This window comes from Nanorana parkeri, unplaced genomic scaffold (assembly GCF_000935625.1).
Source record: "Nanorana parkeri isolate BGI_ZX_2015 unplaced genomic scaffold, ASM93562v1 scaffold1229, whole genome shotgun sequence".
Taxonomy (NCBI): Eukaryota; Metazoa; Chordata; class Amphibia; order Anura; family Dicroglossidae; genus Nanorana; species Nanorana parkeri.
Window position 1 is genome coordinate 133,219 of NW_017307497.1, and position 18,619 is coordinate 151,837.

Here is an 18,619-nt window from a genome sequence, read left to right on the forward strand (position 1 = left end):
GGACTCTGCTGCCCCCCCACCGTGTGGGCCCAGGACTGGCACAGCAGGTCTATGCAATTTGATCAGAGGGAGATCAGCACACTTCCAGTGGCTGTTCTTCCCTCACCATAACAGCAGACTAGTACAAGTGATCTAGGTGGCTGTACAGCTGCCTAGATCATATGGAGTTGTAGCGGCCGGCCCTGCCCAACGTAATTGGTTGCTAGGAAGCCAGTGGTCCTAGCAACCAATTACTGAAGCGGAGGGAGGGGCTGCAATGGGTTATGGCTGGCAATTGGAAACACCGGCTGGTGTTTCCACTGTCAGCCAGCCAGAACCGCCATTTGGTGATTGCTGCTCTAAACTGAGGAGCAGTAAAAGCTTTTAAAGTGTAGCCTATGGGCAATTGTGGGTATTGTAGTTTTTTGCCATTTCAAGGGCGCAAACAATTTTAAGGCTTGACATGTTTGATATCTATTTACCCGACACGACCCAATCTTTTACATTTTACCAAAAAAATGGGGTCCTCTATTCTCTGTGTGCTTACAAATTCATTTTAGTGTATTTAATCCTAAAAATACTGGTTTGATAAACATTTGTGCAAATAATGTGAGACATAAAAAATTGCAACTAGCATTTTTTGAAATTCTACATGGCCTCTTCTTTCAGAAAACGTATAATTGTTTGGGGTTTTAAGCTGCTTTCTAGCCAAAAATTCAGATCCTATCATGTGTGTGCAAAAATTAAGAAATTGCTCCGGACGAAAAGTGGTTAAAAAACTTAATGTGTATGTTATAACCGGAAGATAATTTAATTGATATCACAATCTGCCATTTACAAATCTGCAGATAGTACTGTATATGAAAATGAAGCTTGTGAGTATGTTTGAAGGGGAAGGTGAGAGAAAAAGCTCTGGAAGAAAAGTAAGACAATTCCAATGTACCCTAGGAAAGGCAAGGAGCGAGTCAGAAAATGTAAAGACGGCTTACCGATCAGCATCTCATACATTATGACTCCTAGTGACCACCAATCACACAATTTATTATAGCCAGTTTGCAAGAATACTTCTGGCGCTATATAATCGGGAGTACCAACAGTAGAAAATGCCTAAAAATATGAAAAAAATAAATACTTGTTAGATCACCTAGAACTATCAAGTTAATCATATTAAGTAGACATTAATGTCTCCAAAAAGTGTTGGGTGGAAGCTGATATGGCACCAGGTATATAACATAATACTTCAAAGTGAAGACAGGCCACTAAGACATTCTTCCATTAATTTCATTCAATTTTGTATCTATGTGTTTTTAAATATTTTGTAAGACTGCTAATAAAAGATAAAATCACGGTCATAGCTACTGTTACAGGCAGAATAGAGCGGACAAACTTGACAGTGGAGGTAAGGGAGAGATTTCCAACATAGCTCATCAGGAAAAAGAAAGGGTGCCTGTGTGCTGAATGGCACCTTAACGCACACAAAATAGGTGCTGTTGGCATTATATCACAGCACAGAGCACGTAATGCATGTTACCGCAGTGTACTGGTGTAACTGGGTCCTTGCATTACACATGCTGCCAATATCGCCTTCACTAATGCTGCCTAGTGTTGGCATTAATGTTCTATGGGGACAATAGGTATCAATTGATCTTGTTGCCCCTGTACAACTATAAATGCAAACAGTTATCTTCCAAGCATTTGTCAAGATGCTCAATAACGATAGTCACTAAGCATTTTGGAGGCCACATGTGCCTTAAAGAAAGGCACATGTGGCTTCCAAGGTATCTAAACTCAACAGCAAAAATTTTACATATTGCAGCTTGCCATTCCTTAAATATGGTGGCTGCATTAGTTTTCTTTATTAGGCTTTTTTTCACTTGGTGATCTGGGCAGTACATTTGTTATTTTTTAACCTCCTTTAACTTCCCAAACTGTCCAGCAAAAGTGTCAGATAGTTGGTTGAGAAATCATTTGACACTGACAGGTGTGCTTACAATGGTCAGCTTTTATTCACTTATTCAAAAAGCTTATCCCAGAAGAAAAAAAAAACTGTTACTGCAACTGCTTATAGCAGACCTTTACCCATATCTGTAAAATAACAGCAATCACACCTTTAGAAATGTTAGCAATGACATTCTTCAAACACATACTTCTAGATAATTGCTGGCTTTGTATTCTTTGCATATCTTATTTCTCTTTTCTTCCCCAGTCAGTGGCCATGTTTACTGAGGGCAGGTTACTAGATCTTCATTTACTTCGTGAAAATGTGGCACATGTGACTAGACATGTGACCATGCACATCATCTCAGGGGAGGAAAATGCCTTTCCAGATGAGATTCCCAGCAATGCTCTGCTGATGACAAATCAATCTCAGTGTGCATTGCTTTGGCAAACTGAAGTAATTTGCACTTTCAAATCAGGAAATGAATGCTCTGCATGTTTAAGTATTTCAAAATCACAGCATTTTACACCTGACATGTCTGTTATTATTAATCATCATACATAGGAGGGATGCATTGGTAGAATTTGATTTTTGAGTGTAAAGGTCAGCTTTAAGAAGTGTTAGTTGGAGTTCAGATTTCATTTCTAAGCCAAGTCCCTCTTAATCTGCTAGTGCATCTAACACTACCCTCTCCACAGGTTGACAATGTTGCTGTCCAAGGTTGGTTCCATTGCTCCTCCATAGAGTGGAGCCACCCTAAGACAGGAAGTGTGTTACTGGCTGGATCACAAGGTGACAAAAAAGGGAAAAAAAAGAAAACAAATGCAGCTACACATTTCAGTACTGGTAAGCTGCATTATATTAAAGGTTTGTGAAATCACATTAAAATGTATCAAAATTGAACATACCAATTGTCGTCTATTTCTCTTCCATGTTTCTGCTTTTCTCTTTGAATTCATATTTTGAAAATCTGCAATGAAATAATATAAAATAATAATAAATAAGTGAAAAGAACGAGAATAGCAAAATATGTGAAAAGAACGCTACCAAATGTTAATATTAAAGAGAACACAGAAATGATAACTTAAAATATGTGCTTACTGATGCGATGGAGGAAAAAACTGAAAGTGCCGGACCCCATGCAAGTCTATGGGGAAACTGATGTAAACGGACATGGAGATGACCTCTGGTCCGGCACGATCCGGTCCTTCAAAACGGATCAATGATCTGTCTGTTTTACTGGACTGAGCCGGAGCTAACTGGGTGTAAACGGACGTCCGTTTAAACCTGCATATAGTGTGCGATAGGGTCCGGCTGAAAAACTGACAAGACGGACCCGATTGGACAGCTCATTTGAAAGGGGCCTTAGAGTGGTGTAAATTACAAACAAGAAAAATCATGAAAACACATTTAGTAAAGTAACAAAGTTATGTTTTAAATAGGTAACTTTCTTTAGATACACTCTGCTTGAAAGAAAACAAAACTTTAAAAAAGTTGGTAAAAAAAAAGTAGGAAGATAAAGTGGCTCTGCTAGGTAAAGCAATTCTAGTTGAAAAAGCAAATCTGTTAAAATAAATAGAAAACTACTAATGGGATTGTTGCAATTAAAATGTCACATTACTACCTACAAGAAAAAACATTACTTACTGAAGTCATTTGGCAGGCTGTGGTTCAGATTTCTGTAATAATCAGTCCGATGAGCCTTCTTAAGTCCTGTACATAATCCAAAGTCTGACAGCTTTACGTGTCCCTTAAATAAATATAATAAAATATATACACATGATTTAGAAGAACAAACTGTAAGTACTGTACACGGTATTTACTCAGAAGGTAAAAAAAAAAAAAGAAACTGGCAACAAGAATAAAATATATTACTTCTGGCAGAGAGTTCAAAACAAAAAAAGCAACTAGACAGAAATGTAATGAAAATAGTCTTCAAGAGGAGTAAAGTGTTGCACATGTCATACATTAAATAGGATATAGCTGAAGGTGCTAAAGGACTGGCAAATCCCAGTAACTTTGGAATTTCAAAAGCATGCACCACAAGGAATTAGCCAGAAAACCACCCTCCTCTTGCGATAAAGGAGAAAAATGAGAAACTGAAATTACTGGACCCCATGATGGTCTATAGGGGAATCCCGAAATCTGACTTGGTCAGGTCTGTCGAAGCGAAACATTGTTCTGTTTGTTTTACCGGACCTGGCCCGATTCAAGAGTAACCGGGTGTAAACAGGCACCCATCTGTTTACACACCGCTGCACATAGACTAACATTGGGCATCCGCCTGTGTAAAATATTCTAAAAATTAGCTACAAAATGCTTGCCCAACTTCTAAATGTGTATGAATTTGGGTACTGTGTATGTATGTATGTTTTCATTTTTTTAAACCTGCTCAGCATCAAGGGAGACAACATTTATAAAAGAGCCTTATTTTATTTTAACTTGATAAGAATCTGGCTATTCCGGTGCAAATGCAACAGAAAATATCATATGCAATTTGGTTAAATAGGACCTATTCTGTATATGTCACAGTGAGAAAAATCCAGGACTCTATAATATATAATTACTTTGCTATCCAGTAAGAGGTTATCTGGTTTGATATCCCGGTGTATAAAACCAAGCTGATGGATCGAATCAATTGCAAGTACAGTTTCAGCAATGTAAAATTGGGTTTCCTCTTCAGTCAGGGTATCTTTTTTCATCAGCAAGGTCATCATATCACCTATCATGGGCACAAAGGGCACAATTAACATAAGGCTATAACATTTATAAAAGGCTACATCAAATCATTATGTCAGAGAACACACATCTCACATTTGTTATGTCATCAAAGTTTTAATTTGGATTTTTTTTAATAGCTCATATTCAAGTAGTGAGTATGTACAATTCATGAGCATGTACAATTGTGACTCTTAGGTGTGGGAGGGTTTAAACCTCAGTAGGTTTTATTGCCATCTAGGTACCCACTTGCAAGCTGTCCCAATGACCCTTCACTTCCTGTCCTCTTGGTCACACAGAAAGTAAAAATAACCTCCTCTGAAGGACACAGACAGCAAAACCCTAACAGAGGTTCTAACTCTTTCCAACTCTACTAAATAAAACGGCTTTTATAGCCGTCTCTGTCCACACTGGAGCAATCGTTTCACTATAAATCTTTCAAGCTGGGACAAAGATGGGAATATACCCTTAACAGAGGTCCTAGGATTTTCTTATTTGACCCAAAACTTTAAGAAAAATCTGTCTGATATTGGCCTTTACATTATATTACATTTTTCTACTTGTTTAAAGATCCTTTACAACATCTAGCGGCCATTTGTATGCAGAAGACTTGGCTGGACAAAATTGCATTATTTTTTTAATTATTTACGACGATTAAGTAACCAAAGTACCTCCGGGTAGGAACTCCATGATCAGGTAGAGGTTCCGCTTGTCCTGAAAGCTATAAAACATTTTTACAACCCACAGGCTGTCTGCTTCTACCAAAATATCTCTTTCTGCACGAATGTGTCCAACCTAGGAAAACAAAAAAACAAAAAAACAAAAAACAGTTACTGAAAATTATTTGTTGATAAAATGACAGATCACAAACTAGTTCAATTTGTCTTCCATACTCAATAAGGCAGTGCAAAGACTAAAGCTGAGGGGTAAATTGCAGTAACTCTTAGCAACCAACCTGTTTACTAATAAATATTGCTCTTTTCATTACTTAACCCCTTAGCGAACCAGTGGCGTACATAGTACGTCACTGGCAATGGGGCCGTTTAAACAGACTCCTGGCTGACTGTGGGCATTACAATAGAAGTGATTCTGGCAACCAGCTGTCGCCAGATCGCTTCTACAGATTGGTAAACTGCCTCCCCCCTCCGCACGACACCCCCGCCGTGTTTCCCCGGCTCCGCTGCATCTCATGCAGGCCCAGGACCGGCATCTCGGGTGTCGGCGGGAATCTGGGGAGGAGAGTGGCGAACTCCCGTTCACCGATCTCTAGGGCTGCAACAACTAATCGACATAATCGATTGAAAAAGTTGTCAACTTTCAATCATCGATTAATCGGCTTCCGATTGGTTGGCCCTGTTCACGGCTCCACACACGCTGCGCGACACACCTCCCCACCTCACGCTAATACCGATCTTCCTGTTCTATGGGATCGGGAGTGACACGTATTGCATCACTTCCGGTCCCATAGCTGTCATTGCTGGGCTCCTGAAGCCCAGCAATAAGCTATTAAAGTGCGATCTGCACTTCAATAGTTTAGAGTGTAAAGGTGATACTAGGGGTCTTTAGGACCCCCAGTATCACCTTAAAGAGTACCTGTCACCAATCTGCTATCACATGAGGGGTTTGTAAGCACCCCTGTGTGATAGCAATTAATGTAAAGAGAAAAAAAACCCCACAGTTTAAAACTATAATATCAGTTTAACAATAACAATACATATCAAATTAAATAAATGTAAAAAAAATAAAACATTTTTATAAAGTCCCCCACGAGAATGCGCATCATAACGTAAATACGTCGGGTGCGCCTACGTACAAAAGCGATGATAGCGCTACACCTTTTGTATTGCCGCGCTTGTCAGAGTGAGAGCAATAATTCTAGGGTCAATATTTATGCGTATCTCAAAACTGATGACCTGAAGGGGCTTTTAAAGCGTCTATGGACTTTTTGGGGTACTGAATTTTGTCGCACACAATTTTTAACCTGGGCATGTTGGGTATCCATTTACACATTGTAACCTCATTCTTTAGATTTTCTAAAACAAATGGGTATTTAATTGTGTATTGGGGCACTAAATGTAACTTAAGTGCATTTTTCACTAATCTTTTGAGTTTGATAATAAGTTGCGCTAATATCGTGGAGCAGAAACATTTGCAACTGTCTCCATTTTATTCTACAAGGTCTTGGCTTTCAGAAAATATATTATGTGTGGGGGATGAAGTAATTTTCAGGCCTAAAATGTGGATTAAAACATGGGTGCAAAAAACAAAAGGAAACAAAAGGTCACGGTAATTAAGAGGTTAAACTAGAATACAAAAATAACAGTTATGCTGCTGAATGTAAATTGGTGTCATTTACTGATTTTAACCATTGTATTTCCCAACAGTAAGTGCATCACGACTCCTCAGCAGATTATCTATAACAACCCTAATGTCTAACTTATTCCCAACAGTGAGTGCATCACTGACTCACTAGTGGATTCTCTATAAAAAAAAAAACCCCACTACCCCACCCTTCCCTGGGTCCTTAGCTAATAAGAAAGTCAGGGAACATGCTCTTTCACACGTGCGTTGAGAATTTAGCGCACGATCAACGCTCATTAACGCGCCTATAGCGTTAACAAGGCATACAGCAGGTGTTTGCAAGGAATTCACGAGGGACTCCGCGAAGAGTTAAAAAAAAAAAGTATGTGGAGTTCCCTTCAAAAGTCATACCAAACCCCAAAAAAGGTATCCCTTTAATTAATGGGCACCCAGATGCCGCTCCCCCCCTTGCTTTCAGAAAATATATCATTGTTTGGGGGTTAAAAGTAATTTTAAATAGAAAACTTTAGATTTTAAAAAGGCTGTGTGAAAAAGAAAAAAATTACTCTGGACCTGAAGTGGTTAAGACTTAAATCCTATAGTTTTAATAGACAAAAATCATATGGTTACCTGTTCTTTCTCCAGCATGTCTGCCTTCCGCAAAATTTTCATCGCATATACATGGCCAGTATCTTTCTTTTGAACTAACCGAACCTACAGAAACATAAAAGGGATTATTGTTTTGAGCATTATACACCTACACCCAAGGTTAGAGAAAGTTTCTAACCCTTCCCTACTGCATTTAAAGACCGAGATTGTCCCCCATGCCCATGTTCCCCTCACTTCCTGCATGATGAGCACATAGGAAGTCAAGATATATTCTTACCAATGAGGACTCAGACAACAAAAAAAAGCCAAAAGAGATTTCAACTTTCCCCACTCTGTCGGAAAAAATAAAAAAAATGCCTTGCTACAGCGGTTTAAGATGTTAAGCAATTAAAATCCTGCTTTGGATGTAAGAGGGGGGAAAAGGGGAATATCCCTGATGGGTTCAATAGGCAATTTATGAAGAGGCCAAAGAACCAAATTCAGATCCCAGAGAGCCACTGATTATTGTACAGGTTTGGCTATATAAGAAACACCGTAAACAAAGAATAAAAGAATGAGAGGCAAACTGTCTGAAACAGGATAGAATAAAATGGTATTGAGGGCCAAATGCTGATCCAGTTCAGAGTTTAAAAAAACAAAAACAAAAAAAACACCCACAGATTTCTTCCTGTGGAGTACCAGGTAAAGTATGTCTTCCACGTGTATAATGGTAGAATTTGCAAGAGGTAGACTTCTTAGTTTTCAGAAGCATAGAAATCATCAAATCAGAAAGGTCTTTACCTAACCTTCGACAGAGAAGCTGCCAAAGCTAGTGAATCAGTCTGTGGGAAAGAAGAGTCCACGGGGTGCCTGCCAGGAGTCTGATGAGGTCTGAGCAAATTTGGTGAGAAAACCATTAGAATGCCCTCTCCATCTCAAAGCTGTGGAGCAGATAAAGGAGTTACGGCACGGAGCTTTGCGTGTAGTGTGTTAGCTGAGTGCAGGCAGATGATTGACTGCACCTTCAGCCAATCGGCTCGTGCGTAACAACCAGCCAGACGTCACATGCTGGCGCGCGGGTTTATATTTACATTTTTCATCTTGGCACGCTCAGCTACGTGAGCTCTCGCAAGCTGACGTGCCGAGGAGAAAATGACATGGCACACTGCTCGTGAAGGCAGCGCGCCACCGCTCTGCGCTGCTTTGCATGCAGTGTGTCACAGCCTTAAAGTAGAACTATGGGGTTAAGGCTTTTCCCCATAGTTCTCCTTAGGGTAACGGGAGGACACAAACTAGCATCCTCCCATCACCCTAAGCTCAGTATACCGCGAGCTACAGCTCGCGGTATACTGAGACGCCGCAGTATACAGCGAGCTACAGCTCGTGGTATACTAAGACGCCGCAGCTGAACCGGATCCCGACAATTATGTCTGGATCCGCCCAGCTGCGTGAGCGACAGCTGGCTCTGCCTATCTAGAGGCAGAACCAGCTGTACCCGCCCCCTCCGCCAGTCAGCGCTGGAGGATCGGAGCGGGGAGGGGGGTATCCAGTCCCTCTCCTGTCACGGCAGAGAGCCGTGACAGGATCGAGAAGTGAGCGAATGCCGCTATGTGTTCGCTCACCTCCCGATCTACTGAGCCGACCTGTGACAGTCTCATTGTCACAGGCCGGCTAGAACTATGAGGTGAGTGAAAGGCACTCACCTCACAGTTCTCCTTTAACAGAACAGCAAAAGGCATAGATCAGGTTGTACTGATACAACAGAGCCACTACAGCATCCGCCACTATCTCCCGAAGATGTGTTCATGTGAAAAAAATAATTGCTCAGTTTGTTGTTAAACCTGAAGAGCAGGAGCTCCACATCTGTGTCCACCATCTGCAACAGAGGTCCTGAAACAGCTCCAGGTGAAGAGACTATTTTCCCAGGTTAAGACGTTGCAGACTGAGGTAGTCTGCATGCCAACTGTCAGAGCTCAAAGGCTGGACAACTGAAAATGCTGAAATGTGAGGCTCTGCTCAAGGCAGAATTTTTTGATGGTTTATGTATACCACTGCTAAGGCATTGTCCAGCTGAATCTCAATTGGATGGCCCGGTAGCCAAGAAGTGCAGGACTGAAAGGAACAACCATATTGCTCAGAGCTACCATATGTTGACTGGAAGACTAACTTGTTCTGGTGACCAGGACTCCTTCCCAGCTTGTCAGGCTGACCTGTGTCATAAGAATCTTCCAGGATATTGAAAGGAAATATTTCACTGATTCCAGCAAAACGCATGGGAAGGGTTATACCGGACTGGCTAACAGCTTCTTTTTTTTTGTTTGCCAGAGTCCTATTCCAATTACTTCTGATCTTCTGTGTCAGAATGAATAAGAAAGAAAGTTTTGGCCTTGGAACGAATGGGGAAGTGTCAGAACCTAGGATATACGCACATTACAAATTCTACATAATTTCTGGTGACCTATACCAACTGAGACATGAAGTGAGAGGTACTGTCCCAACAGAAACACAAACAACAATACAAACTTTTTTAACAGAGTTTGTAAGGATGAAGCATCTAGGTCTTACCTCCCCAAAAGCGCCTCTTCCAATTACTTTCAAAGACTCGAAATCTTCTAACCCCAACCGCGTCCTTTTTAGTCGAAGAAATTCGGTTTCTTTTTGGGCATGTGCCGATCTCCTCATCTTTTTCTGTATTTGGGATAAAAATATATCAATATGCAAACCTTTATTTTTTAAGGGGGGCCAATAAGGCAGCAACAGAATTGAACTATCAAATCTAAACTTTCAGCAAAGAGGACTTTCGAACTTCTTACATTTTGTCCAACTAGAATCTGGTGCACTGTAAAAACAACTGCTAAATAGGAAAGTGCTTGTCAACTAGTAATCATCTTTTGATAGAATGCAAACTGATAGATTGCTATACATTACTGAACTTTACGAATCCCTATTGCTGTAGACTGTGAGTGACAACACATTTACAACCGGTTTAACTTTGGGGAAAAGATGTTAAACCATAGCCATTTAAATTGCATATTATCCAAGTACATTTTTGTTGCATAAAAAGCAATCAGCAATACCCAAAAATGTACCTGGAGAACTTCTACAAATGTATTTGAGGTTCGCCTTTGTTGCTCTGAAATCCCAAGCAGTGTTATCTGTCCTGACGATTCTCCAATGATGGACTACATACAAACCCCCGCCCCATTCAACTTCATAACGAGGGGGAAATGGAGGTGTTCTGTAGGCCAGGAGAGGAGACTCAGGCAGGGTTGAAAACACTGCTCAGTATTTCAGTGCAGTTAGAGCACTGGCTGGCAGCTCAAACAGGAAGTCAAGAATACACTGGATTTCTGGCAGATTGTTCTGTACTTGCAGTATTTTTTTTTTTAGTACTTGCAGTATTTTTTTTTTAAAGATAAATGGGGAAATGTGATTGTACAGGAGAGAAGTCGTGCATGTATTTTTTTTTATTTATTCATTTTGCCCAGAAATACACTTTTAGAAAAGTTATCAATGTATGTTGTCTAACAGCTGCATCCAGGGGTCAAAAATAAAATGTCAAAAGTTATAAAAGCAATAAACTGTTCTATTTTCCTCTCACAACTGGAACATGAAAATTCAAGTAACTGCACTGGAGTTCTACCACAATAAAAGGAGGTTCAAATGGTCTTTATCTTTTGACGTAAAACAAATTTCATATATTTTACATTCCAGCAGTCAAGGGTTAACTGTATGGACCAAATTTTTGAAAACGTCAGATAAAAACCTGCCAAACACAATCTGGGGCCCTGACCATTGGGAACATCAAGGAGCCCTTGGAATTAAGATATACTAGCTAAATTTTAAAAGGGTAAGTATAGTGCTTTGTGTAGAACAAAATGATATAATATTGTATGTTAATATTTTGCATATGTATTTTGGAGCTATCAGGTGGATCTTTAAATATCTTTATGTGTCTATCTTTTGCCCTTCACAGGGCTCTTAAAGTAAAAGTGTACTCTGAAAAAAGAAAAAAAAAAAAGGTGAAGGATGGAAAATTTTTCTCAAACGAGCGGAATTCTAACTGTGAATGCGGTTTTTATTCAGCAAACTCTATTGATTCCATATTTGAATGTTAGAATTAAACGAAATTTCAACCGACAATTGTCTGATGGCATTATCGGGTTGTAAAGACGTTCATTCGGAAATCTATTGGTGCGGGAGTTACATTATGCCGGCTGGCCAATCAAGAGGCTAAAGACACCAAACCCAGAAGACCAGGTGAAAATGGCACTGCCAGCGACGGAGGTGGGAGCGGACAGTGCGGCACTGGAGGGGATCGTTTTACACGCTAAATTGCTCATGCTGTGCTAATATACTGTGCATTTCAGCACATTATGACAATTTTTATCACATAATGGCTAATCACCACTGCACCAATTAAAAAAGCCAGGGAGAAGATCTGAAGGATGGTGCTGAAGTGGGTTTAATAGACGGTAACAGGGAAGCAGAGAACTTTCTTGTCATTCCTGTACATAAGTAAATCAGCTAATAATCATGCCAAAGATAGATTGATCATGCATTCCTCCCAGTCACTTCATTTATTCTATATTAATTTACATATTTTCATAACAGAGCTTAACTATTTATATTTCTAACTGCTGCCACTAAGATGTCTGCTCTTCTTAGTGCTCCTGGAAACGCCGTTTGAGTGAACTGAGCAAGGATTGAGGCTTAGGGGAGCAGAGGGTCATAACTGGTCAGTGTCCTGAACTCCTAGGTAGCTAGGAGCTGCAGGAAATGTATCAGTAAATCTAAAAACAGGGGGGTAAAGAAAGACGCAGAACAGCAGACAGCAATTCTGCTCCACCGAAGCCTCATAAATCGGTCAGTCTGCAGAGCTCCAAGCAGAAGCTGAAGGCTGCTGATCACTGGGGATTAACATTTAGGGGAACAGAGAGGCAAAGCACAGCAGACATCAAGTGGATCATTGCATTGGAGGCTTAAAGGGGCAGACTAAGGTGGAGATAGGTGACGTTAAATCTATAATCAGCGAAGATCTCCCTGCTCCAATCACCACGTCACAGCTGCCTAAATAGAACTACTGGCTGGGTGGAGGGTGAGAAGAAGACCTTCCATATAATACGACAGCAGGCTGACGTTACAGGCCTCCCCAACAGGGGGGAAAAAACAACACATTTTTTTAACAACATATATAAGGCTAAAATAAAATTGACCTCAAACCTTTCTAGTTACCCTTTATAAAGAACAGATCAGAAAGCAGCAGTAAGAAAAACTGCTTACACTAAAATTAAGCAAGATTTTGTGACAAAGTGCAGATCAGTGTGAAGACCACGAACAGTGCAAAGAGTTTGAAAGTTTACATGAAGCCAAAGAAAGCATTTAGGGGGAGGAAATTCAAGAGTGCATATTATTATTATTATTATTATACAGGATTTATATAGCGCCAACAGTTTGCGCAGCGCTTTACAATATAAAGAAGACATTACAATCACAAGACAAAACAGTAAGGAGGGCCCTGCCCCTGAGGGCATAGAGGTAGATGTCTGAGCCCAACCTCTATTGATCCTATTGAAGCAAAATGACCCGATCATCATTCAAACACAGTTCATGCCTCAGTGAACAATGACAAAGATGATGAAATGGCCACAAAGTCAGAGATATTGCACAGAGTGAAGAATGTTCAAGGGTGGATGGAGGTAGATGTGCCCAACGTTTAATCATCTTATTGAAGTGGAGATACTCCAGAACACCATCTAAACATTGATGCTTCAGAAAATGACAATAAAAGAGTTAAGATGTAGAAGCCATGTATTAGCCTGCAGTCTCTTCCTGGACCACAAAAACATCCCAATGTATCCCTATGGGCTCTGTGCAGTCCCTTCCGGTCCAGACCAAAAAAATACTGCTCGTCTCATTTTCTTTGGCCTGGGATGCACTGGAACACACCTAAAGGCCAATTTCAGCAAAACAAAAAAACAGCTCCAAAACGCGGCAAAATCACACGAAAAACGCAATGCAATGCGTTCCAGATCTGGTATGGAAAATGGTGTGAACCTGGCCTGAGGGCTTGTTCACACCATGTCCCGACCAGATCTGGAGCAGATCTGCAAACGCTGTGCAGCGCATTTTTGCCACATTTTTACCAAGATTTTTTTTAGCTTAAAATGTCCTTTAAGGTGCAGTAAAGTGCATTTGCATGCGTTTGTATGGGGTTTTGATGCGGCTAGAAATGGCTCTCAGGCTGGCTTCCCACGACTTTCAGGACCAGATCTGGAACGCAGTGCAACGTTTTTGCAGCGATTTTGCCGCGTTCCGGAGCAGGTTTTTTTTTTAGCTTAAAATGGGCTTTTGATGCTGTTGATGCATTTCTATGCCTTACAGTGTATTCTAGACCAGACAAAATGAGACATGCGGTATTTTTCTGGTCTGGTCTGGAACGGACTGCACTGGTGTGAACAGAGGTCAGAAATAGCATACGGATACATTAGGATGCATTTTAGGTCCGGAAACAATCTGGTCCCTGGTCTGGTGATGATCTGGATGTGGTGTGAAGGGGCCCTCAAAGCTGCTGGTACTGTGTCAAATCTGACTCAGCAGATCTATTCAAATGCTGGAGAGATAATGTAAGATAGCTCAGCAGCTTCACGTCTAATACATTGTAATAGACATGATGATGTCACAGATTAGATCACCGGAGCCCAAGGGAGAAGAGGATGCAGGGACCAAGGATCAGGTGAGTATATCTTCCTTATTTTTGGTCCCTAGACAAAACAAGCAGTTAACCCTTACAGCGCAGAGGTAGCCCCACTGCAAGGCTTAACTTTTCAAAATTCCTGGAGTTGCTTTTTAAGTACCAAGTCTGCCCATGTAAGCTTCCCTTATACACAAGACCCTGAGATTTTAAACAGGGGCATGTCTTAACTGTGTTTGCCTTAACTTTGGCAGCTTCCATCAGAGGGTATTTAACTTTGCAAGTGATTTTTAAGAATTTCTACTTTTTCTGTCAACCAATACAAGGAACAGACGGGCATATCTTTTTTTTCTAGTTCAGCAGTGTGCACGTTACCAAGATTTTATCAGAACCAAGTGAAGGAGATACAGTCATTTGATCCAGAGATGTTTATTTATAATTAATTCAAGTAATTACTGTAGGTATATCATTTTCTTTACCTCTTCATCCCGGAGGCCTTCTTCCTCCATCACTTTTTCCAGCCTCTTCTGTCTAAAAACAGAAAGGAGAAATCGGAGACATGAATATTAGCGGTTACTGTGCACTGGTGTTCTCTTCATTTTCACTATGCCATTAATGCTTCTTTTGCAGCTAGGTCAGCTTTTCTTCAGTGATCAGATAAAGGAGTTAACACAGTAAAGCACACACACACAAGATGCTAATAAAAATAACCTTTGACTTGCTACCCAGTCCAGCTAACTTCACAAAATATTACTACATACAGTTTAAGATTAATGCATTAAAAGTGTTATGTGTAGAGAAGGACAAGTGAAGTGTCAATAAAGTAGGAGGCTCTTGATTGGCTGTAACAATTACTGCATCAAAAAGAAGGTAACAAAGAAAATAGTTTTTTTGTACTTAGTGTAAAATCCTTTTCTTGGAAGTGTCACCTTTACACTAGAAATGAGCTATTGAAGTGCAGATCGCACTTCAATAGCTTATAGCTGGGCTGCAGGAGCCCAGAACTGACAGCCCAGGGACCGGAAGTGATGCAATCTGCATCGCTCCCGGTCCCATAGAACGGGGAGGGGATCGATGAACGGAAGTTCGTCGACCTCCTCCCCAGCTCCCCGCGGACACAAAGATCGCCGGTCCCGGGCCCGTAGGAGGGGCAACGGAGCCCGGGAAGCACGGCGGGGGTGTCCGGCGGGGGGGGGGGCGGCCCCTTCTTCGGGACGCAGAAGCGATCTGGCGACAGGTAAGTCGCCAGGATCGCTTCTGTTGTAAAGCCGACAGTCGGCTCTACAAGTTTAAACAGACTCCCGGCGGCAAAAGTCGCCGGGAGTCTGTTTAAACAGCCCCGATGCTGGCGACGTACACTGTACGTCGTCAGTCACGAAGGGGTTAAGATCCAAGTCCTAACTTTGAACTAAGCCCCCTACCAGATAGGGGAGCCACCAGCATGACCAGAGGAAGAACATGGAGAATCTATTTGCTGGTGACCTAAATAGCAAGTCACCACCAAAAGGGCATAACTCTACACAGAAGGGAACATTCAATCTGAACCAACAGGGAGGTAATAAATCCCTGAATTCAAGGGAAGGACCCGCAACCTAACGTGGTCAGCCAAAACCCCTGAGAACTCCTAAAAGGAACAGATTTCAAGAAGGAACCTGGGCTGGGGAGGAAGGAACGGAAATTAAACCTTAGCCCAGAATGCCAAGATAGGAACCACCAAAAGAGCTAAGGATGAAACTAATGAATCCTCTTTGACACACCAGAGGTGCTGCTGGGACCCTGTAGAACAATACCTAGCAGATGAGGTTAGTGCTCAGACCCGAAGTAACCCTTTCTGTGTAGGCAGAAGTGGGAACAATGAAATGTGCCCAGCAGTGCAAAAAGCAAGGTAGTTCCTGGTGCTTTAGCCCTAACAACCTTACTTACAGAGTATGTGTTCAGAGGGGTCAAGTGCTGAGGCAATGCCACACCTCTGGACCTAGAAAAAAAAAAAACTCCAGGGCTAACCTTTAACTGTACAGGAAGGTCTGGAAAGTGCCATAACATAAAGCCCAATGCCCACCCAGTGTAACACTGCTTTTATGCGTGTAATTTTCTTTTAATAAATCATGCTTTGTTTGGATGGTACGCACTATGGTGTTTGCTTTCTTTTTTGGATAACCCGATCCTGGTATTGACATCCTATACTGAGGAGACCTACAAATCAATAAAGATTGGAGGTTATTGTTTCCACACGAAAGAACCGATAAGCAGATCTGCCTGATGGTCTAAATACAATCTTGGAAGACATCTGTGAGCGATTGGAGCTGAGGGCCCCCTCCCCTGATTAAGAAGGGAATTGCCTGATTTTACCTTTTGTTGGGGTCTATCAATAAGGTGAGCACCCCTATACCTGGTGTGGTGCATTTGGTGAAGGAACAAGAAATATTAATCACTATTGCTATATATGGACATTTTCAGAGTTATGGACATTTATAAACTTCACACCTGATCCATTTTTTTTTTAATTTACTGACAATTGTTTGAGTCACTGATTATTGTTTTTTGTATTGCTTATTGTTGTAGCTCGGCACATTGTTATTTATTTTTCACATATACACACTTACAGTGGGTGTACATTCTAGTAACTTGTAGCTGTTAGTTTGCTTATTGGTGCAGTTCATTTTTATATATATATATTATTGATATATTACATGAATATACAAATAATATATATATATATATAATACCAGCCAGTAATGTGTGATACAACAAACTTTTTAATTGCTTGCTGTTTCTTAGAGGGTTATTCACAAAAGGGTGAAGAGTTTGGAGAAGGCAGGAGAAATGAACAATCTAGGACAGCATAGCTGAAATGGAAAGTGTGCTGCATTGGAGAATTGACTGAATTACCTGTGTGGCTATAAATGCTAAGGTATGTTCTTGGCACGTATTAGAACCGAGAACATGTGGATGAGTGGCAAAACACCACAGAACAATCCAGTTTAGTGTGACTTAACTAGTAATAGCTATACTATGACCTGAAGAAAACAAAAACCTACACGGATAATCTAAATCACTACTCATTGTTATCTTGCAGCCTCCAGGTTGATAACACACTTATGTAACAAAGGTGATGTTAGGATTACATAAGAGGAAAGGCTTTGTGAACTGATAGTTTTAGCCACAGCCAGCAACCCACAGAGAGTCATTTATGTAGACTAGACCAACAGTATGACTGGAGACAAGCCAGTCTGCATGGGGATGTACACACTAATTTCTGAAGGGTAAGGATGCTCCATTATAACAACTTTAGGAAAGATATTCTTACAATTGCCTATTGTAAGTTCCACGATTCTCTTTAAGACAATTATCAAATGCAAAATGGACATGACGTCTTTGGTTTAGATACCGAAGTGTATAACTTGCAAAATCCCAGGGACAATGAGCTGGATCAAAACGTCATTGCTTGACACTATCTCTAAAAGTGTTGTCAACAATGTGAAGAGCAAAATAGAAGAGTAAAAAAACAAGAAGAGAACAGATTAGAAGCAAAAACGAATTTTTCGTTCCTACGACTAGGTCATTAAGCGAATTGGTCACTAATTGCTGTAATATACAGTACATGACTTAGGTTTGCATACCGCAAATACCAATGTACAGTACAGTAGTGAATACTGACTGACTAACTGCGGGACCGAGGCGTAGATGTGAGATGAGCTTGACCCAAGTTCTCGTACAGTGTACAATACCAACTGGTTGGAGAGCTGGTTGTAAGTCCGAGCAGTTGTTACAACAGGTAGGTTGTTAAGTGAGGAGTAGCTGTATATAGCAAATCTGGGCTGGAGAAAGGCAAGAAGTGTCAGAAAAGAGCCACGTGCAACTTTTCTGATGTTTCTCCAGCTACAGATATCGTCAAAATTATATGAGCTGAAAATCTATGTCTGCCAGACTATTGCTCCATGTTGTTCTATTAATTTGGGAGGCTGGTTCCAAGACACCTTTAATTCTACAGCAAAAAAAAAAATAAAATCAGGTTTGAGATAACATTCATAACAGAGATATAGAACCACCTTAGCTCTCGTTCCTCATGCTGTGCGATGAGGTTACTGTAGAAGTTTTCCAGAGTCATCTTTGTCATGGTGACACGTTCCTTTGTGTGGTTGCTCATTGGAAAGCATGGTGTTTGTTCAGTCATCGCCATTGCTACTGTAAGAAAAAAAAAGTCAAATGTTAAAATTCACAAAGCATCTAAGTAATTACATGATGTACAAGAAAGAATTTTTAGCATGGTCTGCACAAAAACAAATCTGTTTGAGGCTCCATTCACCCCTGCGTGTTTGGAATTTAATGTGTTTTTTTGCACAGTCAGATGCATGGACAGAAATACGCAGTGTTTAATAGACGGTTGTTCTTCCGCATGT

At 40.8% G+C, this 18,619-nt stretch overlaps 1 protein-coding gene across 2 annotated transcripts in view; it reads right to left on the reverse strand.

Annotated features, from left to right (window-relative positions):
* The window catches only part of LOC108797116 (serine/threonine-protein kinase 38), a 28,651-nt gene extending 10,247 nt beyond the window's left edge, over positions 1-18,404 (reverse strand). For both annotated transcript variants that reach the window (XM_018568689.1, XM_018568690.1), the window contains exons 1-9: positions 18,269-18,404; positions 14,699-14,750; positions 10,091-10,213; positions 7,568-7,651; positions 5,308-5,431; positions 4,486-4,640; positions 3,566-3,668; positions 2,827-2,888; positions 969-1,086 (exon numbers count right to left, since the gene is read on the reverse strand). In XM_018568689.1, coding sequence (XP_018424191.1) covers positions 969-1,086; positions 2,827-2,888; positions 3,566-3,668; positions 4,486-4,640; positions 5,308-5,431; positions 7,568-7,651; positions 10,091-10,213; positions 14,699-14,750; positions 18,269-18,399 — 952 coding nt within the window. In that variant the 5' untranslated portion in view covers positions 18,400-18,404. The remainder of the gene's footprint in view (positions 1-968; positions 1,087-2,826; positions 2,889-3,565; positions 3,669-4,485; positions 4,641-5,307; positions 5,432-7,567; positions 7,652-10,090; positions 10,214-14,698; positions 14,751-18,268) is intronic.
* Positions 18,405-18,619: the final 215 nt, after the last annotated feature.